The 24415-nt window shown below is 41.3% G+C and overlaps 1 protein-coding gene and 1 long non-coding RNA gene across 5 annotated transcripts in view; one reads left to right on the top strand and one right to left on the bottom strand.

Moving 5' to 3' along the window:
* Positions 1 to 9784, bottom strand: part of LOC128627392 (uncharacterized) — a 34222-nt gene extending 24438 nt beyond the window's left edge. For 2 of the 3 annotated variants that reach the window (XR_008391578.1, XR_008391579.1), the window contains exons 1-3: positions 9579 to 9784; positions 9213 to 9303; positions 5974 to 6102 (exon numbers count right to left, since the gene is read on the bottom strand). This is a non-coding gene — a long non-coding RNA (uncharacterized LOC128627392). Of the gene's footprint in view, positions 1 to 3415; positions 4046 to 5973; positions 6103 to 9212; positions 9304 to 9578 lie in introns of those variants that run through there. The other variant, XR_008391580.1, reaches the window with a different exon arrangement.
* A 166-nt stretch (positions 9785 to 9950) lies between these two features.
* STAT1 (signal transducer and activator of transcription 1) overlaps positions 9951 to 24415 on the top strand; it is a 40785-nt gene continuing 26320 nt past the window's right edge. For both annotated transcript variants that reach the window (XM_037162925.2, XM_037162924.2), the window contains exons 1-5: positions 9951 to 10105; positions 13565 to 13693; positions 14598 to 14742; positions 16050 to 16148; positions 24074 to 24163. In XM_037162925.2, the coding sequence (XP_037018820.1) occupies positions 13566 to 13693; positions 14598 to 14742; positions 16050 to 16148; positions 24074 to 24163 (462 nt within the window). In that variant the 5' untranslated portion in view covers positions 9951 to 10105; position 13565. The remainder of the gene's footprint in view (positions 10106 to 13564; positions 13694 to 14597; positions 14743 to 16049; positions 16149 to 24073; positions 24164 to 24415) is intronic.

Below are 24415 nucleotides of genomic sequence, written 5' to 3'. Positions count from 1 at the left end.
CCCTACTAAAATCTTCAAATGGCGCATGATGCTCTGGGTTGGCAGTTCTTACTTGGAGAGTATGGGCAGAATTGTGGAGGCTCCTGAATTTAGATGGCAATAGTGAGAATTTTATTTCTACAAACTTGTTCTGAAACAGAATTTTCTTTAATTAGGTATAAAGGCAACAAACCATAACCTACACTATATTTTTTGTCATATGACACATTTAGCTCAAAATATTGCTTATACTAAACAGACCTTTGGAATTGCATTCATCAGACCCATTGCTAGATTCTATTTAATGTCATTACTAGAGAAGCACTTATATTGCTATATTACAAAGTTGCTTATAATATTTTGAAATCTCCACTTCAGTGCATGTGGTTTCCTTTTTAATCTTACGTATTTTATTTGACTAAAAACATTATCCTTCAAAGGATTTCATAGGTTTCATTGGGCTGCCGAAGGGGTCCATGGCACAAAAAAGAGTTAAGAATCCCAGTTCTGGTCAAAGAGCAGACTTCTTAACAAATCTTTCCAAAGTCGGTTTTTTTAGTCTCTTTTTATGCTGCAACTCAATTCTCATCTCATCTGTCATCACTTCTTCCCGGCAAAACACACACACACACACACATGCGCGCGTGCACACACACACGAGAGAGAGAGAGAGAGAGAGAGAGAGAGAGAGAGAGAGAGAACTACTTTCGTTTTCTTTGATGGTCATGCTCTCACTCACCCCCCTCCACTGTAGTCTCTGGCTTCACCAATGCCATCTCATCTCCCCGGATAAGGATCATTCATCCTGTGGGTTCTGAAAAGCCTTCCTTTGAAACATGCACACCTAGCTGGCTCAGGTCACATCACACCTCCTTCCTATCCTCTAGATCCCCCAGTGTGTTTCTTACATAGCATCTGTCTTCTTCCTGAGACGTTAAGCAAGCTCTATATGTCCAGGGACTATGAAGGCTGTGTTCATAGTTCTATCCTTAGAGTCTTAGCACAGCCAGCCCTTTAATAAATATTTGTTAGTGATTTGGGTTTGCACACATAGATGACAATAACTGGTACCTTTCTTTCACTTGTTTTTTGGTCATCCTGCAAAACTAAGCTAGAATTCCCTTTATAATTCCTCCAAATTCTAAAATCATGGAATGGCCCCCAATATTATACTTCAAACTGAATAACCAAAACCTGCTTGCTACTGCTCAAACAACATAGTACTTCCCCTTTACTTTTTACCTTACTCTTAACTTCCAAACTCTGTAGAAATTCTCTGGGATGATAACATTTATTATTTTACTCTAGCTTTCCTTTAATTTAGGTACCTCATATATGCCAAACATCCCGAAATCTGCCCAGTGAAGTGTTCCTGAAATTTTCCTTTAACTCCTTCTCATTAAATGATGCTTTGCTACTCCTGCCCCTCATAAAAATGCTACACGACACTCTCTTACATTAGGTTTGCCAGTCAGCCACTTAGACGTCTCACCAACTGCCTCTGACGGGAAGACTCTTAAAGGACATCTAGGCAGGGTGGAGAGGGAAAGAGGTTAAAGGTGGTGGAAGAATGGTGCTCTCATTAAAATCCTTTAGGGAGTTTTTTAGAACACAAATGCTCTTTATTCTCCTCCCCCTCAATTCTAGCTCCAGAGGCCTCATGCAAGCACTCAGGTCTAAATAACTGAATTAACCTGTGATTCCTGATCCCAGTGGCTCAATGATGTTATTCACTCACTCGAAAACTGTTGAGAACTGCTCTGTATATCACATATTGCCTTTCTCAACAAGGGTTTCCCATCTGAAGCACAGACACAGATAGCAATTTGCTTAACTGTTTTCCCAGTCCCCCAAGGATGGTACATAGTGTCATTCTAGATGTACAGGAGAGAAGGTAATTCAAACACAGATACCTCGGGGCACTGGGCTTAATATCCTCTGGGAACCAAGGTGAGATAGGCTATAACAGCACAAAGTCTCTCTTTCTATAAGGGAAGAGAAAAACAGAAAAGCATATAATAAAGGACAGATTTAGTAAGTGCTAAAAAGAATAGAAATGTGATATCAAGTAACTGGACAAAGGGGTAAATGAAGGTCTCTCTGTGAGGATCTTTGAGCTGAGGATCTAAAGAATGAGGAGCCAATCCATGAACACAGCCAGGAAAACTGCATCCCCAAAGCATGGTACACGTAGGACCTAGGCAGGTAAAAGCCTGGGTTACTTGAGGAGCAGGAAGAGGTCCTGGGGAGGACAGCATAGTGATGCATGAAGACAGTGGGACGAGATGGGTAAGAAGGGAGGCAAGGCCCCAACATGTAGGAAAGCTGAAGACTCTATATGTTATTCCAGGTGCTACAGGAAGAGGTGGTGTTATAACCTGTTTCTTCATTGTATCTAAGTTTTCATTTGTTTTAAGTAAACACATAACAGTGTTTCTACAGGAGAAATCTTCCTCCCCAGATTCCCGTACTAGGACTTAAGGGGTGTGCAACCTACACAGTTGCACAGGGCCAAGCACTCAGAAGGGCCCATGCTTGTTTTAATGCTTCACTGTTGCCTTCTTGGAATTATTTTCATTTTTTAAAGATTTTACTAATTTACTTTTAGCAAGGAGAAAGGGAGGGAGGAAGAAAGGGGGAGAAACATTGAGGTGAGAAACAATGATCAGTTGCCTCTCACATGTGCCCAGCGCCAGACAGACCAAACTGCAACCAGGCAAGAGCCCTAACTGGAAATCAAAGTGGGACCCTTTCGTTTTGTGGGACAAGGCTCAACCAACTGAGCCTCACCAGTCAGGGCCTTCTCGAAATTCTTCATAAATGCTGAAAAAAGGGGCCCCACATTTTCATTTTGTGCTGGAAATCATCTAGCCCATCCTGTCCTCTCCTTGTAACTGGAGAAGGTAAACATCCATCTGTGTCGTGGGAATTATGGAAAGTGCCCTCGCCAGCGTGTCTCTGTGTGCAGCCGCGGGGACTGGTGCTCACTCTCAGGAGAGGTGAGCAGGGGTGGCTCCCCAGGGTGGGTCTCCTCACACATTGGAGGCACTAGATTGGTCCCGAGATTGGTCCTAGGTCACCGAAACTAAGTAGGGCCATTGAAGAGTAGTTGAACAAAGCCCTAAGAAATTAGGTCAGTGCCTCCTGGAAGCATTCCATAAGTAATGTAGATCGAAGGCATTAATAAATGCCTTACATTTAGAACCTTTTCACAGAAAAAGTTCAACTTTTTCCTGGGCCTGCGAAACTTTTGAAGTCATAATCTATTGATGAAATTATTCTCCTCCATTCTACTTCTCCCCGATCCATTCTGGTTTAATCACCATAAGGGAAGAGGAGAGGGGCCTTCTCTGGATGAAAAGACCCCAGGAGAGAGAAAAGCCCCCTTCTCAGATCTAACAAAAAGGACAGCTGGAAAAAAAAAAAACAGCCAAGCCCCCACCTTCATCCCTGGTTTAAGGTCAGGAATCCCAGTTGGATGAGGGTCAGAGCTTGAAAGACCAGTAAGATGTGAGTAAGCACGAATGCAAATTGTGTACCTAGAGAAGTGAGGTTAAGAAAAGGCGACGATTCCAGGCCAAGGGAAGGAAGAAAAGGGGGAAGTGGGATGGGTGAGTTTCCTAGCAGCTTAAGCGATTTAGGGGGCACCTCCACCCCCTAAAGTTAAGGGCATCCACCCTGCCTCAGCCTTTTATTTTGCCCAAGGACCACTACTCTCAGATTCGACCCAGCAGAGAGGCCGCGTTGGGCTACCGCGGGCCGTCTCGGACGCAGAGTGTGTTTCCTGCCCGCCGGAGGCTGCGGGAGAGAACCGCAGGCCAGCCCGCACTCAGCCGGAAAGCCCCGCGCCGGCAGACTGCTGGCTCAGTTTCTGACTTTCGCTTTTCGATTTCCTCTCAAGCCTGGTCCTTCTTGCTCCCCGGCGGTTTCCCAGAAAGCACGTGGGGCGGCTCTTCTGAGCATCTAGGTCCCTCCCGCTGCACGCCGGCCCGGCTGTTTTGGGAAGTTTTCCAAGACCCCGACACTGCCACCTGCCCCAGCGCAGCTCGTTCTGGGCAGGCATTGGCTGTTCTCCGGAAAGCACAGGATTTGAAGTGTTTATGAGGGTGTTTGTACTACAAATGTAATAGTGCTCATAGACATTTTTTTAAAGGAAAATTACAAAGAAGTAATCCATCACCAGAAACAATTACATTTTAAAATATTTTTCTTTCTTGTCCTCTTTCTGTGTTTTCCTGTATTTACATTTCTATATATTTTTGCAGTACTGGAATAATACTACATTTTCTATCCTGCATTTTAGTTAAATTTATACTTGGGTATTTTCCAATGTAATTAAATAGTCTTTAAAAGCATACTTTTGATATTTTATCATGAGAATCAGAAATCCAGAAAACTGCAGGGAATTTTAGAAATCCTTTGTTTCAATTCCATTATATTACAGATTAACAAATATGGCTTACGCTGATGAAGTGTAATTCCTACTATTAGATATTTAGGTTACCAGCATTGCTATCAACATCAGAAAAAAAGTATGTCTAAAATGCAATATGGTTTCTGGGAGGGGGTGGGAAGTTTTAAAATATATATTACTATAGGTTTTTTTCAATCAGATTTGTAGCTGCTGCTTTGAAATAGACCAAGGCCATGAAGACAGAAGGCAGACCTAGTGTCTATCACAGGTGTGTGGTAAGGACACACTGGATAGCGAACTACTGGGGGATGGAGACCCCTACAGAAAATATCTGTGGTGGGTTAATGGCTGTGGGCTTGCAGTGGGCAATTTTGTTTTAGAATTCGATGGTGGGATGCTTTGCTTCCCCAATAAAATCTATACTAGTCATTTATAACAACCAAACCACCCCAGTAACTCAGAGGGGCAAAACAACAAGCGTTTATCATTGCTCGGGAGTCTTCGGTAGGCTAGACAGTTCTGCTTATTGTGGTCAGGCCCCCTGATCTTGCTGAGGCTCTTTCCCAGGCCTGAGGCCTAAATCCCGACAGTTTTGGGGCTCAATTATGGTCAGTATGCAGAATAGTCCTATAGCAGGCTGGTCGGACATGCCATGGAGACAGCATAGAGTTCTGGGAGTGGAATACATAAGGCCCCTCGAAGCCTAGGCTCAGAATGACAAAGTCACAACTGTTGTATAATAGTGGTTAAAGCATCTCACAAGCCAGCCCAGATTCAAGGAGTGAAGAATATCCTCCACTTCTTGCTGGAAGGAACTGCAAAGTAGAATTGCAAAGGGGTGTGGATACAGGAAAAGGAATAATGGGGTCATTATTGAAAACAATCTTCCAGGAGATCCTTTCTCATTTCTTTTCATGAGAATGTGTAACTGATAATATTGCTCTTTTTTGCCTTGGCTTGTAGGGGGCATTGTATTCTTTATATTTATGTTTCTAGTGACTGTGAATATAATAACATAGATACAATTGGGTAACTGGTAATAAAAGAAGAGATAAATGAAGAATAGGAATGACACTGTCTTCTTCAAGCAAAAATAAATTTGCTCCAAGTGGGAGGGATGGCATGGTTTCTGATCGTCTTTCCACTGTAACATCATGTGAATTTATGAGTTACTCTAGTGCCTTCAATTACTCATCATAAAATGTGGCTTCTAACTCATCATGATCCTTGACTCTCCTTTGACTGTATACCAGTTGAGGCATGGCAAATGGTTTCATCTTACCTGCCATTTCCCATTGATTGCTAGTGATCAACTAGATGCGGTGCTGAGAACTATAAGTTCGGAAGGTGGGCACTGGCAGCAAAGAGTACTGAGTCATTTGCTACTTTTTTTTTAACCCAAATACAGATCTTTGCAACCATAAGTTGTATCCAGTTGGTTTCAGCCCAGAGGGATTCTAGCCTGTTAAGGTAATTTAGAATTTTGATTCTGTTGTCCATTAATTAATTGGTCAGCTATCTCAGTGCCAAAATAAAGAGGTCACAGAGATTTCCAACAGTGACAAGCAAACACGTCTCACCATCTCACTTATGTCTGCACGGATGGGCTGCAGCAGTTTTGTTCTAAGTGGCAGGTTCAGGGGGCTCCACACATCTCTTCATCCAGGGCTCTGGCTGGAGGAGCAGCAGCTGCCTGAGGCTGCCATATCCTAGTGCAGGGAAGAAGCACACAAAAACAAGTTGGTCACTCAGTACAAAGTCTCAGGCTGGAGGGTGTATCACATCTGCTCATATTCATTTAGTCAGAGCAAGTCACACAGCCACGGCCATTCAGTGCAAAGGGAGGCACACTCCACTCCTAGTAAACCATGTCAAGGAGTGAGAGGGAAAGAAAAAATTTGAAAAATAAAACACTCTACAAGACATGGTATAAGGTATGAGGTGGGGGGCCAAAAGTGGAATTTATTAAATTGTGTATTTATTCTTTCATGTTTAAACTTCAGTCACCTTCAAAGCACTCTCCATTTGATGCAATACACATATCACGATGTTTTTTTCCCACTGCTCAAAATAGTTTTTTAATTTGTTGACTTTGATGCTTTCCAGCACTTCTGCCATTTTTTTTGTTTTACCTCTTCCATGTCGGCAAAATGCTTGGGGGACTTTTTTTTTAATCTGGGGAACAAAAAAAAGTTGCTTGGGGTGAGATCAGGTGAATAGGGAGGGTGGGAAATGGGGGGTCATGACACTTTTGGTCAAAAACTGCTTGAACACTCAGTGTGGGGTAGGCAGGTGCACCCACAAATCACCCATCATGAAATGGGAAAAAATGAGTTGAAAGAGCCTTCAGAAAAATTCCTTGAAGTTGAACACAGCCTCTCGCACCAACACCAACTGGTACACTGACATAGATGGGTTCCTAGAACACTGACCTCCTGGAGGAAGCCTGTACTACAAGGGGCCTGTCTCTAAAAGATAATTCCAGTATTTTGGGGATCCGCCTCCAGTATTTTTCCTTGATCCGTGTATGCCTTTTGCAATGTTGACACATTCGGTGTAGAGATATAGCTTCTGAAGCTGACTCTTTGAAGGGGGCCATATTTGGCTCTGTCATTTCTGGATCTCTAGTTTTTTAGTTTAAATTTCTAATTTGTTTTTTAATTTGATTGCTTTTTAAGCAGTCAGTATGTTAAAGAGTCAACTTACTTAATAAGAAATATAGTTTACCCTCTAAGAACTTAGAATCTTGGAGATATATGACTTAGACACTTTAGAAACCACAATATAAAGGAGTATGTAATGGCTGTCAGCGCAGAGACACTTATGTATCATATTATTTCAGAGACCAGGTTGATCACTACAGGTTGAGGTGGTACCAGAAGGAGAATGTAGGATTTAGGCTTTTAGGCTTAGTTTTTAGAGTTGGGTAGGGATTTAATAAGCAAGGGGAGTAAGGACTTGTCATTTAGTATGTGCAATACTTGCCAGTACTTTGGGCAAAGGTGCAGGAACAGGAAAATTAAAAGCATGAGGGGAGAGCAGGGGATAGAGCTTAGTTGGGTAATGGGACAATGGGAGATAAGTCTGGAAAGAAAGGTAGGGACATTCTGTGGAGGATCCAGACTAGCAGACAGTTTGTAGTCATTATAAGTGCAATGAGAGCCGTCAAGGCTTTTGAGCAGGAAATGACTGTAAATGTGGTGTTTTAGAGAATTTAATTTGGAAAATATAATGGAATGGAAAGGGACAGGAAGTAGGTAGTCCATCTGGCGTTTATTGCAGCGTTCCAGTTCTCAGGTGATGAAGGCCTATAATAGGGTATTGTCAGTGATGGTAGAACCAAGGAGGATAAAGGCATAGGGAAGCAAGCATCCACAGAAGTTGATGACAATCAGAATGTGGAAAGCCAAAGAGAGGTAACCCGTTTGCAGATGTTAATATTATTTAGTTCACCCATCAATATTGCAGCTAATCTCTGTGCAGGTTTTACAGTACCAGAAAAATTATTTTGAACATATTACCTACCCTTCCTGGGGTCACCTTTTCTCAAACATTGTCTGGGCCTTTAGTGCAGGTGAGTAGGAGGAGAAAGGCTCTTTTTGATAGCCTAGCATCGCTTTTTCACAGAAGGCTGCTACTTTGGTACCAAGGGTCATTACTATCACCAGCTCAGTACTGGCTTTGTGAGGTTAAATATGTTACAAGAAGGAGTATGTAGATTTGAGAAGAGAGGGAAAAGACCTGTAATAGGTACACATATAAGCAGATCCCTGGGAAATTATTTGATCCTTTACCTACCCAAGTTGCCTTATTATTCAAGGTCTGATTTAAATTCCATCTATCTGAAAGGAAACAATTGACTTTATGGGCATACACTCCAAGAAGATCTAATTGAGTTCGGCCTCAAGGGATACCTATCAGGGGAAGTGGCATTTAAGCTGAGCCTTTAGCTGAGAATAAAAGATAAGTTAGCCAGTCAAGAAGCTGGGGGAGGGGAACTATGACTCAAGGGGCTTTCCAAATGGAGAACTGCTGGTGAGAGGGCCCTTGGTTTGGGGAAAGAGCTTGGTGTATTTCAAGAACAAAATGCTGAAGTAAGGAAAGAAAAGAGTGGCACAAGATAGGGTCAGAGAAAATGATAGGGAAACCAGGACTTTGCTATGTAAGGTATATTAAGAAATTTGGATTTTATGAGAAAATCATCAGAGGATTTAGGTTGACAAACAAAGGATGTAGTTGCAATTACAAAGTTAAAAAAAAAATCCTTGCAGCTCTGGCCTGGTGGCTCAGTTGATTGAGTGTTGTCCCATACACCAAAAAACTGCAGATTCAGTCTCCAGTTAGGGCACATACTTAGCCTGCAGATTCTATGCCTGGTCCAGGAGCATATGGGAGGCAACCTATTGATGTTTCTATCACATCAATGTCTGTCTGTCTCTTTCCTCCTTTGACCCCTTTCCTCTCTCTCTAAAGTCAATAAACATATCCTCAGGCCAGGATTTTTTAAAAATCACTCAAACTGCTATAGGAAGTATGGATTAAAATAAAGTAAAAAGCTGAGTTGCCGCTATTTGGAAATCTATCACAATCATTCAAATGAGAGAAAAGGGGAGATGGCATAAGCGATGGAGAGAAGTGGTAAAACTTGAGAAATATTTAGAAGAAAGAACCAAACAGGACAGAATGTGCCACATGAGGGAGAAGGCAATGCCAAACAATGACCCCTAGCTATCCAACCTGTGCCATTTATATAAAAAGGGCAGGTTTGAGGAGAAAGATGTAGAGGTAGTTCTAAACATAGCTAGCTTGCAGACCTTACCAGATATCCAAGTAAACTTGGGGGTTGTATACGTGGGTTCGGAGCTCGAGGAGAGATGTGAACAGGATACACATATAGAAGCCTTCCACACCTAGAAGAAAATTGGGAAGCTGTGGGTGAGGTCATCACAGGATAGCATGAGGAGAAGTGCTGGTAAAGCTAACCGAGATATGGACCCTGAACGGTTGGACAGTACAGATGGAGCAGAGGTGGAGAAAGAATGTCTGAGAGGTAGGAAGAAGCAAAGAGAAATGTGTTGTCATTATGGCCAAGAAACAAGTATTAAATACTGGAGGCATCGACTGTGCAGGTTTCTGAACATTCCAGTAGGTGAGGACAAGAAAAACATCCACTTGGTGTAGCTACCTGCAGGCCGGCTGCTAAACTGAGCTTCTAGAATTACAATGTCCTCAGCCTCGGGTTCTCAGATATGGAGTACTAATGCCGGGATCTCTCTTTGGGCCTCTGCAAACACAGAACTTCCTTCTCAGTTGCTCTCTAGACAGTGTAAACGCTACTGTACGTCAGCCGGTTGCAATTCAGAGCTGAGCCACACCTCACTCACGCGGGGTTCCTGCGACAAGGCTACGGGAGGACTCAGAGGATTGGCCGGTCAGTGGCTCCGGAGGGGGAGGCAGTGCAGCTGCGGAACAGCCACGTTCGATTGGCTGAGTGCTGGAGCGGTGATTGGTGGAGGTGGAGGAGGCGGGGCTGTCGGCAAACTTTTTCTTCCTGCTGATGGTTTCGTTTTCCTGCTTCCAGTCTGCGGAGAGGTGCCGACGCACCCCGAGCAACATCCTTCAGGCCGCTGACCTAGCACAGGCAACCTGGTGCGCCCGGAATTGGTAGCACCACCGCGCCTTCGCCTTTACCTGCTCCACGCAGCGCGCAGAGTGAGTGAGCCTGAGGTTCCTGGTGCCAGGGTGGGATGGGCCAGGTCAGCGCCACTGGGGCTGGGCCGCGTACACCCTGCGAACACGGGCTTTGCTGTGCTGTCAGGTTAATCTGTAATCCCGGAAAGAACATTCCCAGAGTATCCCAGTATCCCAGGTGCTCTTCTCAGTGATGGCACGGTTGCTCCTGCTAGTCGTGCTCTGGCAGTAAAGATATCTTGTGAAATACAATTATCCCCTAGAAAACACTGCAACTCCCCATTTACTCTCACGATTCCCTCCTTCCCGCCCCTTTCCACTATGGTCACGTTTTCTAATTTGGGCAGAAAGCTTTTATTTGCCGTGGTACACCCCTGGAGAACCTTGTAGGTTAGAGTTAGGGTCCTGTGCACGCGCACCCAATAGTCTTGACACCTAAGGTGCTGTGTGTAGCTGTTGTTTAGGTTGAATCCCCAGCTCCTTGCTGGGGCATAAGGTAACGGCAGGTCAGTGAATGTTCATGGAAATAAATGAATGATTACGTGACTTTGGAACTATAATATGTATCTACGTTTAAAAATGAAGGAGCTTAATGTCTTCCTAGAATATAAAAGTGATATTTCCTTTCTGCACCCTCCCCAGCCCTCCAGCCCCAATGATACAATTAGTCTTAATAAAACTTTTCTGACCACTACTGGAGAGTTTCGGGAGATGCATAGGTTGTGGTTGATTGCTCTTTGAATGTTTTTTGCATAGGATGGAGGAGACTTTGTTTTTATGGGGTAGAAATTAGACTTCGAGCATTCAGCATAAGCCAGTATGCACCCATTGTTTAATGAAGCTGCAGGACTCAAACTTGTTGGACCATAACGTGGTTTGACCTTTACTTTCTATTGCAATCTGCAATATACTTTAAAAAAAGATTTTATTTATTTATTTTTAGAGGGAGAGGAAGGGACACAGAAAGAGAGAGAGAGAAAAAAATCAATGTATGAAAGAATCATGGATTGGTTGCCTCTTGCCAGTCCCCAACCTCAGACCTAGCTGTCAACCCAGGCATGTGCCAAGACCAGGAATTCAATCAGGGACCATTTGGTTTGTGGGACAACGACCAACACATTGTGCCACACCAGTCAGGGCTGACATATGCTAGATTTTCAATTCAACAAACTATTATTTAGTGCATTATATGTGCAGGACATTGTCCAAGGCGCAGAGGATTTTTTTAAAAGGTATAGCCCCTGTAACTCTCGAGCTTATAGCATCCAAGGTAGACATTACAGAGCTTATAAGGAAGACGGACTGATGTTCTGATAGAGGTACAAAATGCAATGAGGTACAAGTGAAGGAAAGCTCAATTGTCTCTTGTAAGGGTCAGGCAGCTTTATAGAAGACGGGGCATTTGAACCTACCTTTAAGTACTGGTAGGACTTAGGCAGAAATTGGGGGGAGACTATTTTCAGACAGTTGGAGCAAGGCAGAAATGTTGGGTTTAGCCAAAACCCCAGAGATAATTTGGTGATGGGGTCGCTTTGTTAACAGAACAAAATAGATCAGCATGGAAATCAGCATAGGAAGGGCAAACCGTAGCAGTTTTGAGCGAAAGAGTGATGTGATCCAACCTGAGTGCAGCAGAAGGCTGGATTGGTGATAGTATTGGAGGCAGGGAGGTAGGAAATTTTGGGATAGAGAGGAAGGAGGCAGCCTGAAAGTTGAGATTTTAGCTAAGTAACCAGAAGACAGTCATACCAATCCCTATGTTAGTAATACGTTTTGTAAGAAATTAAGATTGAGCCCTGGCTGGTGTAGCTTAGTGGATTGAGCTTGGGCCTGCAAACCAAAAGATCACGGTTCGATTCCCTGTCAGGGCACGTGCTTGGGTTGCAGGCCAGTTCCCGGCAGGGGCTGCATGAGAAGCAACCACACGTTGATATTTCTCTCCCTCTCTCCTTCCCTTCCCTTCTAAAGATGAATAAATTTAAAAAAATTTTTGTAAAGAGTGAGTGCCTTAATTAAAAAATAAGATTGATTCTAGTTTTGTTAGTGTGAATTTATGTATTGCCTGCTCTGTGCCAGGTGCTGCGCAAGAACTACTTCACCCAGTCCTAACCTGTTGATTGGGAAAGTGAGTCGCTCGAGGTCACTTGCCTAACAGAGCTATTGCAGCCTCCTCTGGCATCCGTTTGCTTTAGGCACATCGTTATTAGACACCACAGATTTAGAGTCTTCCTTCCACTCACATACAATAAAGTTGAAGTGAAAATCAAATTGCTACAGAAAGTACCAAAACAATGGGCTTGGTTCCATTTCTACTGGAATTTCTGATGGGAACTTGCTTTGTATTCCCACCACATGTTTATCTTCCGTGGGAAGTAAATCTGTAGAGATGTGACTTCATTATGCCCGTCTGTGCTCACCAGCAAGTGTCCAGACATTCTTACAAGCCCTACTTGAAACTCCCCACTCCTTCCTCAGAGGTTTTGATGGGACAACATTCACTTATCTCCACTCTTAATATTGTCAGATGTGCCTAATGTAAATCTGAAATTACGCCATAGTGAGGGGAGGTGCTTAGTTTTCCTAATGGATGTTAGGACCTCCTTAAATTATGTTTCTGTTTTAATTTTAAAACTTTAGAATTGCTATGTAAAAATTGACTTACAATTATCGAAAGAGATTGTATTACTTTATCCTTTCAAATTACGTTTAACCAAGCTGTTTCAATCTTTAAAAGTTATTACTGAAATTTAAGACTTTTTTGTACCAGATTTATTATTTACAGTTGGCAAAGAAGAAATGATCTCTTTTAAAAGGTATATGACAAAAATAATTCATTTTACCCTATGAATCGTAAAAAAGTACTAGTTTAAAAATTTTGGAGTTAAATTTACAAATGTACTATAATTTGTAAGAGAGCAATTTTGGGAGAGTTCTTTTTATCCTAAAGTAAATTAATTAAATAGTGTTTTCCATTTATTTGCTTGATAAGAAGTACAGATTCATTTTAAAGACATATTTATTGAACACTGTTCTGGAGATATAGCAGTGAACAACACCCCCGCCCCCAAAAATCCTTTTTTTCATGTGAGGAAAACAGACAGTAATCAGAATATAAAAGAAAATATGTGGCAGGCTAGATAGTGGTAAATGCTATGGAGAAAAATGCATCAGGAAGAGGGTTAGCATTTTCCAGGTGAGAGGTGGTGTCTGTTTAAATAAGGTAGCCAGAAAAGGCTTCCATGATAAGCTGATTTTAAGCAAAGACCTGAAGATGTGTTTCTTGGGAAAGAAAAAAATATTGACCCCAAAACTCAATAAAAAAAAAACAGGCATTAGATTATAGACACTATTTAAACTCTACAGTTCAGAAACAAATTATGTTTTGGATTAAGCAAGGTATTTAAAAGAAGTGCAGTGCTAAATATGCCTTCTTTGGAGCTGTGGATTTCTACTAGTGATCTCTGCTCTGTTTTCCCACAGGATGGCCCAGTGGTATGAACTTCAGCAGCTTGACCCCAAATTCCTGGAGCAGGTTCACCAGCTCTATGATGACTGTTTTCCCATGGAAATCAGACAGTACCTGGCACAGTGGCTAGAAAAGCAAGACTGGTAAGGAAAACTCACTGGACAGAGGCTGAAGGTTTTCTATGCTTTTAAAATAGCTTGTTGATTAAGTGACTTGGAGACACATTGATTAGATGAATCTCATCAGTGGCCATTGGGATTATCTGTTACAGAAAAGAGTGTTGATTTAAAAAATGGCATGTGTCTCTACAAAGCCAAACACATTAGTCATTAAGCCCTTTTATGTACTTTTGTTGATTTAATTATGATACATACTCTTTGGATAAGTTAGATAATGCTGACACCAATTATTTTTCCAGTTAGGATCTAGGCAATAGAAAGAAATAAGTTAAAAGAAATATTAAAGCTAAGTTATGATAAAATATTGATTAGAAAGATGAAGAGTTAATAATATTCGGGGACTAGCTCTTAAAACTGGTATATGTCCTATTTTAAATTAATTGTTTGCTAATTGCAATATTTTTAATGTTCTGAAAGTATTTCACATAAAACACGAAGTCCCCTATTGATATTTCCCTTCCAGAGATAATCACCATTAACAGTTGTGTGCACAGCCTTGGCATTCTAGAATTTTTTATGCAACTGTATGTAATAGAAATATTGTACAGACTGCTGCTAAAAACAATGTCAATTTCAAAAGAAGGAAATAAAATCTAAGAAAACACTTGAAATTACTTTTAATAATTTCAGCATGAAAAACAGTGATTATTTCATCTGTTTAAAATAGTACCTACAAAGATGAAGAGATTAGCCAAAGAACGTATATGCATGATCCCCAGACACAGGCCTCAGTGTGGTGATGGCCAGAAAGAAAGGAGCTGTGGAGACTGGGTGGAGGTGGGCAAAGGTGGGGGAAAGGGGCACATCTGTAACAGTGACAACATAAAAATAAAGTTAAAAAAATAAAATGTGTAAATTTTAAATCTAGGGAACATGCTGCCTATGACGTTTCATTTGCTACTATCCGTTTCCATGACCTCCTATCGCAGCTGGACGATCAGTACAGTCGCTTTTCTTTGGAAAATAACTTTTTGTTGCAGCATAACATAAGGAAAAGCAAGCGTAATCTGCAGGTATGACCTGGTTTTTTGTGTTTTAGTTGGAATGTTCCCTTGTTTACATAAGAGAATTTTTTTATTCAGCAAATAGTATTGAGCACACACTCACTGATATTTAGACAAGTTAGAGATTGTAAATAAACTCCCTTTATGTGGCGAATATTTTATAACATAAATAAAGTGTCAGTTCATGTTGTGAACACATAAGGGATTTTTAGGTTCAAGTGGATCACTTCTTAGGCATCAGTAATCCGGAGGAAAATGTGATGTTATAAACTTGTTTTACTAAAAGTTGTCGATATTTACAACGAAGAAAACGGGTTACATTTTAAGAGCAGTGAGCTGTAGTAACATGTCAAAGCTCGAAGAAACTTTAGTGATGAGTCCAGCCTAAGTCTTTGGTGTACCGATGGAGAATAAGTCCAGAAAGCTTTGACATCCCTAAAGCCCAATAGTGCATTGGTGACTTGGAATGAGAACCTGCCACCCCACCCTGCCAATCCCCCCCTCCTTGCCTTGCGTCTGGTGGAGTTGCGGAGGAAAGTCAAAGGGAGTTCCAGGCAGGAAAGAATGTGCCACAAAGTTTTGGGATTACTTCAGAAGTACTTCCAGTGTTCTTTAAGTCTGGCTAGCACATTTATTTCAGTATTAATGGAACTTTCCTGTTTTAATGGAGGTGAACATGGTGGTTTTGTTTCATACAATACAACCAAACTATTCGAGTTAGGAATTAGAGGCTTGTTTTTTTTCTCTGTGAAGGTATCTAGGATTTTATAACACCAATCAATGGGAAAGTCAGACTAACTTTACCAAAATCTGTTCTCCTGTAGACTTTGCTTGAATATCCCTGTTATAAAAGCCATGATTGCCAGTATTTTGCAAACTAGGTTTTGCCAGAACACAGAAAAACTGAGAATATCTTTGGTCTAGTCCAAAGAAGAGACTAGAAGTTAAGTTAATTGAGAAATATCATGGATAAGTGTTATATCATTTGTGTGGACTCAGGATCCTAACAAAAGATAATTGGACTCAAGAACAATAGGAACTAAAGAAAAAAATACTATAGAAACCACATATAAAAATGATTGGTTTTAAAATCAAGAAGTAATTCAGGTACCTGTACTTAATTGGACAGTTAGAGCTGTTTTGGTCATAATTTGTGAAAAGAATATTTTGATTTTACCAAAAATAACAGGTAGAATTTAATAAATGTGAGATGAAGTTTCTCAGTAAATATGAACAAGTTCATTTCAATTTATAATATGTAATGGTTTAAACTTTCTGACATGTAATTTGGTTTTGTTCTAACAACCCATATATAGGATAATTTCCAAGAAGACCCCATACAGATGTCTATGATCATCTGTAATTGTCTGAAGGAGGAGAGAAAAATTCTGGAAAATGCCAAGAGATTCAGTCAGGTATTTTTGTTTTCTAATTGAACACTGAAGATAATGATAAAATAAAAATTTGTTTAGTTACCCAACAAATGTTATTGAAGTCCTGTTCAAGGCATTGGTGAGGGGTCCTCTGATTTGATAGCCCCAAGAAGTGGGGAAAATCAAAAATAGAGATTTTATAGACCTAAATTTCATGAAATGACCCTAATCTAATGGAAGGCAATCTAATGGAGATAATGAATAAACACGATTTTTTCCCGATAGTAATAATTACTATGAAGATAATAAAGCAGGATACGGTGTGGACAGTAATGGAGCATCTGGGGGATGGGGTTGTTTCTTTACATCAGGGTCAGAAACTTCTTTGAGGTGCTGGAGCAGGGAAGGAGGGAGGCAGGCAGGCAGTGGGCCCCATGCCGCAGACCAAGGGCTGGGAGGTGGGAGTGCGCCCGTTGGAGGTGGGCTGCGGTGGGCGGAGTCAGGTTATGTTTTGGACTTGCTGCCAGTAGGGCTTGTCCGGAAGGATCGGATGTGGGAGTGGGAGGAACTGGAAGGTCAAGGATGGCTCTGTGACGTGGGTTACTGGGATATTGTTTACTGAGCTGCGGAAGACAAGGAGGGGAAAGAGGCAGCGTTTTTGCAGGATACAGCAGGTTTTTGGAGGAGAACAGGTTGATGGGAAAATCAAGAGCTTTGTTTTAAATAGAACTGTAATACTTGCTGAATTTTGAAGACATCCAAACAGTGAATGAGGCAGTTGTACTAACACAAGATTTTTTATCATGATTTGTTCAGTCTAATACGGATCTTCCTGGCGAACGGGTTCTAGCAGTTTTTTGACGTTGGCATGGCACTTACTCATTCCCTTCTTGAGTGCTGGGGTGGTGGGAAAACCTAGCAGGCAGGCAGTTGTGAAACCATTGTGGTATGGGTTTTTCTGGCTGAGACACTTCCAGTAAGCAATGCTGGAGTACACAGTGGAGTCCGTCCTGTGTGCAGCTCACTAACAAGTGACTAACAGCGGACTGGGAGGTGGCAGGGAGAGAGTGAGAGAGAGAATTTAAGCAGGAGCGAATGCATTCTACCTGCACTTCCTGAGCCCACGCCTAGTCTCTGTGAGTCTGCCTGCTCGCCAGGCATTTTGTTCCTGTCTCTCTGTCACACAGAACACACCTTGCTGCACTAAGCATTTAAAGATACGTGTTATTTTTTCTAAACTCAGGCTGACTGGTCTGATTGATACCTAGTCTAGTGAACAAAAGTGTGTATCAGTGTTGGAGGAAAAAATGACCGTATTGTCTTCTCTGAGAGAGGCGGTGTGCCAACCTTGGCAGGCACCTGGGGGATTTACAGCAGGAAATTTTCTTTTTTAAACAGATTTTTAAAAACCTTATTTTACTTTTTAAAATACTTTATTTATTCATTTTTTAGAGAGGCGAAGGGCGGGAGAAAGAGAGTGAGAGAAACATCAATGTGTGGTTGCCTCTTGCACACCTCTACTGGGGACCTAGCTGACAACCCAGGCATGTGCCCTAGACTGGGAATTGAACTGGTGACCCTTTGATTCACTCAATCCATTGAGCCACACCAGCCAGGGCAGGAAATTTTTATTATGTGGGATTTTCATCTTAATAGCACTGTGTGGTGAATCAACTGTCCACTTGGACACCCAGGTGTTTCTCTCCTCATATTTGGTCCCAAGGCCCATTGAGAGGCAGAGTAGATGACTTCTCTCGCAGATCAGCCCAATCTACCGGGTGTGCTTTGGGTCTTCAACGCTTGTCAGCTTTGGAGAGGTTCATTTTAAGCCTCTCAGAGGACACCTGAGTTATCAGTGGACACCTCTGAGGAAGTTTAGTTGACTGCCCAGCTGAGAGCAAGAGAAACAAGGCCATCTTAGGGTTTGAGGGAAGGTTCTGGATGTCTAGGGGTATCTGGGAAGTGGGAAAAGCACAGTAGGTGCCTTGTTTCCAAAGTACTCAGCTGACTACTCTCTGAGAAATTTAGAATTATTTCTTCACCATTTCCCCTCCTGTCAAGCTGATTACATTTTAATAATATATTTTCTATTCATACGGATATATGTACACAATGAATGATGTGATGTATTTTCTTCCAAATGATTTAGTTTGGGGGCCAGAGGAGTAGTGAGACTATAGATGAAACAAGAGTGTCCATGAATTGATAATTATTAAAACCATGTGTACAATACATAGGAATTCAAGAAATTCAATCACAATGAGATACCACTTCACATCGGTGAGAATGGCCATCATAAAACAAAGCAACAAAAAACAAGTGTTGAAGAGGTTGTGGGGAAAATGGGACCCTAGTTCACTGTTGATGGGATTGCAGACTGGTACAACCACTATGGAAAACAGTATGGAATTTTCTCAGAAAAGTAAAAATGAATCTGCCATTTGAGCCAGTAATTCCACTGCTAGGATTATATCCTAAGAACCCTGAAACACCAATCCAGAAGAACCTGTGCACCCCAATATTCATAGCAGCACAATTTACAATAGCCAAGAGTCGGAAGCAACCTAGGTGCCCATCAGTAAATGAATGGATCCAAAAAACTATGGTACATTTACACAGTGGAATTCTATGCAGCAGAAAGAAAGAAGGAGCTCCTACCCTGTGCAACAGCATGGATGGAACTGGAAAGTATTATGCTGAGTGAAATAAGCCAGGTGATGAAAAACAAATACCATATGATCTCACCTTTAACAGGAGCCTGAACAACAAAACAAACAAGCAAGCAAAATATAACCAAAGACACTGAAATACAGAACAGGTGGACAGGGACCAGAGGGGAGAGGGGAGGGAATTTTAGGGGAAAAGAGGAAGGATTCACAAGAACAAGTATAAAGGACACATGGACAAAAACTAATGAGTGGAAATGGAAGGAAGGTGGGGAGCACTGGGGAGGGTGGGCTGAGATGGGAGTAAAAGACAGAAAACTGTACTTGAACAATAATTAAAATAAATAGGAAAAAATTTCAATATATAGGAATTCAGTACATTCAGGTGAAAATATTCAAAATTCATAGCCAGTTTAGAGCATTTAAAGAGCATAGAATTGTGTAGAAATGTTGGGATAGGAAGTACTATTTTCATTATTTTGGTTTTAATAGAACTTTTGGAAAATATGTTTAAGAGAATACAAGTGTGGATAAAAGTAGGTCTGTAGTTGTGAACAGTTTATTCTTGTATTATTATTTATTATGGTATTATTTATTATTATTAATCTACCTTTGCCCAGCCCCATATTATATTATATACAGATGCTTCTTATCAGGGTATAAATGCTATGTCTGCTGTCATTATAACACACTAAGCATTCTTTTTTTCCTCTTTCTTGTGGTGAAAGAGCTAGTTACATGTATAGACAAAATCTAGGTCCATAGGGTTTACCAAAAGGGATGGCGATCATTTCTTTCAGGTAAAGTGGACCTAGGCTTCCCTTTGCCATCCCATCTTTGTGGTCTTGGGTAACAATAGAGTTATCATATGCTGAGTGCTTATGTTTTAGGCCCTGTGCTAAGTTCTTTATATACATTTCATTTGAATAAATGTTTTCAAAACTATTGTTGAAGGTAGATATTCTTATCCCTGTTTTACAGATGAGAAAATCAAGGTTTAGAGGTTAAGTACTTTGCTCAAGGCCACAGAACTAATGTGGTTTGGAATTTAAACCTGGAATTATCTGACTCTCAAGGCCATTAATTGGAGAAGTCACTAAAACCTCTTCCCAGTTTTCTGATCTGTGAGATGGGATAGGAGGGCATTCTGCCTGGGACTTCCAACACCATTAGGTGCCTGTCACATTTCCCCTGCCTTGGAGAGCTGCTCGTTCAGTTGAAAAGCCCAGCCTCCCCAAGTAGAAGATTTTCCTTCTGCCAGGGGTGTGTAAGTAACCGAGTTCTAATCAAAACCCTCCAAACAAGGTCTCTAACGGTGTACGTGTGAAGTGAGAAAATAAGAGCAGATGACGGCTAAGATCCAGCTTTAACGTTTGACATTTCTGTGGTTTCCTGATGTTTCCTGGTTTGTCAGTGAGTTAAAAAGTTGAAGACTCGTCCTGGAAGTAGTATCAGAGTCAAAAGTATAGAGTAGTCGGAGTGATATTATTGTTATTTTTTAAGCGCGTGACGGTAAGCAGCACTTAACAGGTGGGAGTTGTGGGGTGGAGGGATGGAATGGGTAGTGAGAGGAAGGAGTAAGAATACCGAAGGGCTTAGTAACTTGGATGGCCTATTGCTTATGTTTGCCGTGGGAGTTTTTTTATACCTCTGCCTTGGTCACCAGATTTTTTTACCAAGCATCTCCTCTTGTGACAGCAGGAAGGGAATGTAGTAGATGAAATACAACTGCATTCTTACAACCGTGATTGTTTATACCCCTGTTCACTAAACTAACCTTTGATAATTTAGGGAGGAGGGCGAGGAAGTCGGAATCCTCTAATGGGTGAAGTGTCCCAGCCGTTAGCAGAGCTCACAGGACAGTGTCCACGTCCAGCTGGCTTAGAAATGGACAACTTCAAAGATTTCCCTGCAGAGGCAGGAAGCCTTTATTGGAGCTTCTAAGGGGATGGCTCCTTCTGAATTCCCAGAGCAGCCCTATTTGTCACTTAGTGACATGTGGCACCTGGGTGTTGCATACCCTGTCCAGCAGAGTCCGCCTGTTGTGGTTTACGAGGAGAATCAATTCACAGGCAACAACAACCCTGTGTGGAAAAAGGGAACAGGCACGACCACTCTCTCAAGGGGAGAGTGCCTATGGTGCCTCGGCCACTCTCTCAAAAGGGGAGTCCCTGACCCCTGCCTAGACAGGCTTTTATTGTTTTCCTAGGGTCTTACATTATAGAAATATTTATTATCTATCACATAGAATATTATTGTCTACATTCTAGGTACAATCAAGGAAATAAAAATAGCATGCAGAGGGGGGTGGCAGTGAGCTCATTCGCTCTGTCCTTGGGAGAGCTCACATAGGCTTTGGAAGTTACCTTGAAGATAGACAATACACATTTGTGTTTTAGACCAGGGCGATGGAGTTTCAGCAAGAGCAAGCCGTAACAATCTGTATGCATTTTCTAGGCCTGATTCCCATGGGAAAACTCGGTTTGAAAGTCCGGCTCCTGCCCACCTCTTCACATCTGTAGGTTTTTCCATACAGAGCTGAGTCATATTTTCCAGGCCAGGACAAACTGGTCCCCTACACCTGGGAATACCAGTCATTTTCATGTATTTCTAATAATACTTTACACTGTATTGCAGATTTGAGTTTGTGCTATTGCAGAGTATATAAAATGAAGGAAAACTATAAATGTTTTCTGTAAACAAAGAATAACTTCGATTTACCTAAACCTAATAAAGATAGAACAAAAAAGAAAATTATAGACCAATTTCACTTATGAATATCAATATAAAAATTGGAATCATAATTAAATACCACATTAAAAATAGTACATCATGACCAATAATAATTTGATTTGAGAATACAAAGGTAGATTGTAACTGGGTAATTCATAAATGGATTTCATTATATAAAAAGATATAGAGTGCCCTGGCTGGTGTAGCTCAGTGGATTGAGTGTGGGCGTGCAAACCAGAGGATCTCGGTTCAATTCCCAGTCAGGGCACATGCCTGGGTTGTGGGCCAGTTCCCAGCAGGGGACGCACGAGAGGCAACCATACATTGATATTTCTCTCCCTCTCTCCTTCCCTTCCCCTCTAAAGTAAATAAATAAAATCTTTTCAAAAAATCTTTAAAAAAAGATATAGAGAAAAAGCATAAAAGCATGTATTCATCTCCATCGATGCCAAAAAGGTCCAACAAAATCCAATACCCATCTCTGATTTAAAAAAAAAACCCAAACATTTAGTAAAATAGGAACTGATGGATGGCTTTTTAACCCATTAAAATAGCCCTGGCTGGTGTAGCTCAGTGGATTGAGTGTGGGCTGCGAACCAGGGGGTTGCTGGTTCGATTCCCAGTCAGGACACATGCCTGGGTTGCGGGCCAAGTTCCCGGTGGGGGCCACGTGAGAGGCAATCACACATGGATGTTTCTCTCCCTCTCTTTCTCCCTCCCTTCCCCTCTCTCTAGAAGTAAATAAATAAAAAAATTTAAATATATATATATATCTCAGTTCTAGTTATAGTATCTTACTTAATTGGGAAAGCATCATAAGTCAAAACCACCACAAGGATGTGCACTGCCACTGCTGTTTAGCACTGTATTGGTGGTATTGGCCGGTACAATTAGACAAAAGAAAACCATTAGAAGCAGAATTAAAAACAACATCAGCCCTGGCCAGGTGGTTCTGTTGTGTCCCCTGTACCAACAGGTTGCGGGTTCGATCCCTCTCAGGGCATATGTAGGAAGCAACTGATGGATGTTTCTCTCCCACATAGATGTTTCTTTCTCTCTCTCAAATCAATAAACATATCCTTGGGTGAGGATTAAAAAATACACAAACAAAAATATCAACATCATAAACATTGGTTCTACCTGAGTTAATTCATATTTTAATGTGATCCCAATAAAAATAACATATTGTCTCCTGGGGTTATACAGATTGATTCTGAAATTTACGTGAGAAATAAATATGCAAGAATAACAGGGAAACCCGTGAAAAAGCGGAGCGATAAGATGGGACTAAAGCGGAGCGATAAGATGGGACTACCCCCAGTGTGTACACTGTCAACACTCCATAATTAGACCTCGTTTACGGGTTCGAGCTTATGAAGGGAAAAACCAGTAGGAGAAGAGAAAACCTAGGTGCATATGGAAATTGATTTGATCAAGGTAGAAACTCAAAGCACTGGGGGAAATAGGAACCTTTCATTAAACGTTAATACAAACAGATAGCCAATTGGAAAAAAATCGAAATTGAATCCATACTTCACATTAAAGTTAGAAATAAGTTTTAGCCATTAAGATGGCTAAACATAAAAATAATGAAACCATGCAAGTGCTTGGGGAAAAAATGGGTGAACTTTTTAATAATCTGTCAGTAGAGGAAGGCTTTCTAATATGAAGGAAAAACCCAGGTTTAAAAAGAAAAAAGACTGATGAATCTGAATGTATAAAAATACCCACCCACACAGAACCTGTGCTGGGCATCAGGTAAGAGAGGTTGATGGGCACAGTTTTTGACACGGGAGGCTTTAACTGTAAACAAAGTTAAAATTTTCCGGAGTCTAATCTCTAGGAGAACAGGCTCTGTCTTGTTTTCCACTTTGCCACCTGGGCCTAGGACATTGCCTGACCTTGATTTAGTACCTATATAAATTAAGGAACACCATATGTAATAAATAGGTACTACTGTATTTAAGTCTTCTGATTAACAAGAATGAGGACTCAATACTCCTAGTGAGTCTGGGCTGATATTCATTACAGTAGATATTCATCGAAGTTCTTTACAGCAGGGCTGTCATGCTTCCAAACCAGCTGGGACCTTGTCAAAATGCGGTTTCTGATTTAGTCATTAGATTAGCACCCAGGCTTCTGCATTTCCAATAAGCTCCCAGGTGACAAGATGCTCTAGTCTAGGGACCACACTGAATCACAAGGCTTTAGACAAATAAATATGGGGTTAATAAGAATCTTGTCTACAGAATTTGAGGAACCCTGAAATAAATTCCTATGTGGTGCCATGCAGCTGTATGAATTAATGGAAAATTTCAGAAGTACTGTTTGTTTATTTTAGACATGAACTAAGCCTAGTCTTTCTGTAGTGTTAACAGTTTGCCAGCATTTTCCAAAGCCTTGAGAACGGAGTTGTTTCTCATACTCATGTGGGAAGCCTGTGTAGGGGTTTTGGGAGGGCTCCGAGGTAGTGGGGGACTCAGGGTACAGACTTGTCTTTGGAGTATTACCAGCAGGTAAATACATCAGAGGAATGGATGACTGTTAACCATTCACCTCCCCCGACAGGCTCAGTCGGGGAATATTCAGAGCACTGTGATGTTAGACAAACAGAAGGAACTGGACAGCAGAGTCAGAAATGTGAAGGACAAAGTTATGGTGAGTACTGAGTAAATGTATACATTTATTCTGTAATTTTTTATAGAAGAAAATAGTTTCAGTTGATCCAGTGTAACTGTAGTAACTGATTTCAGTTCTTTAAATAGTTGAGAAGAAAAATTAGCTCAAATTCCAAACCTTAAGGAAACACATTGGTAAAACCAGTGAGTAGATAGACTTTTATAATTTCCTGTTGTGACTTCCAAACATTGAGCTTGTTGCTTCCTCCATGTGGTATCATGTGGTAACTGT

This window comes from Artibeus jamaicensis, unplaced genomic scaffold (genome assembly GCF_021234435.1).
Source record: "Artibeus jamaicensis isolate MK-2021 breed Jamaican fruit bat unplaced genomic scaffold, CSHL_Jam_final contig_391, whole genome shotgun sequence".
NCBI lineage: Eukaryota > Metazoa > Chordata > Mammalia > Chiroptera > Phyllostomidae > Artibeus > Artibeus jamaicensis.
The sequence above is the reverse complement of the archived record's forward strand: the minus strand, read 5'-3'. Positions and strand labels throughout refer to the sequence as shown.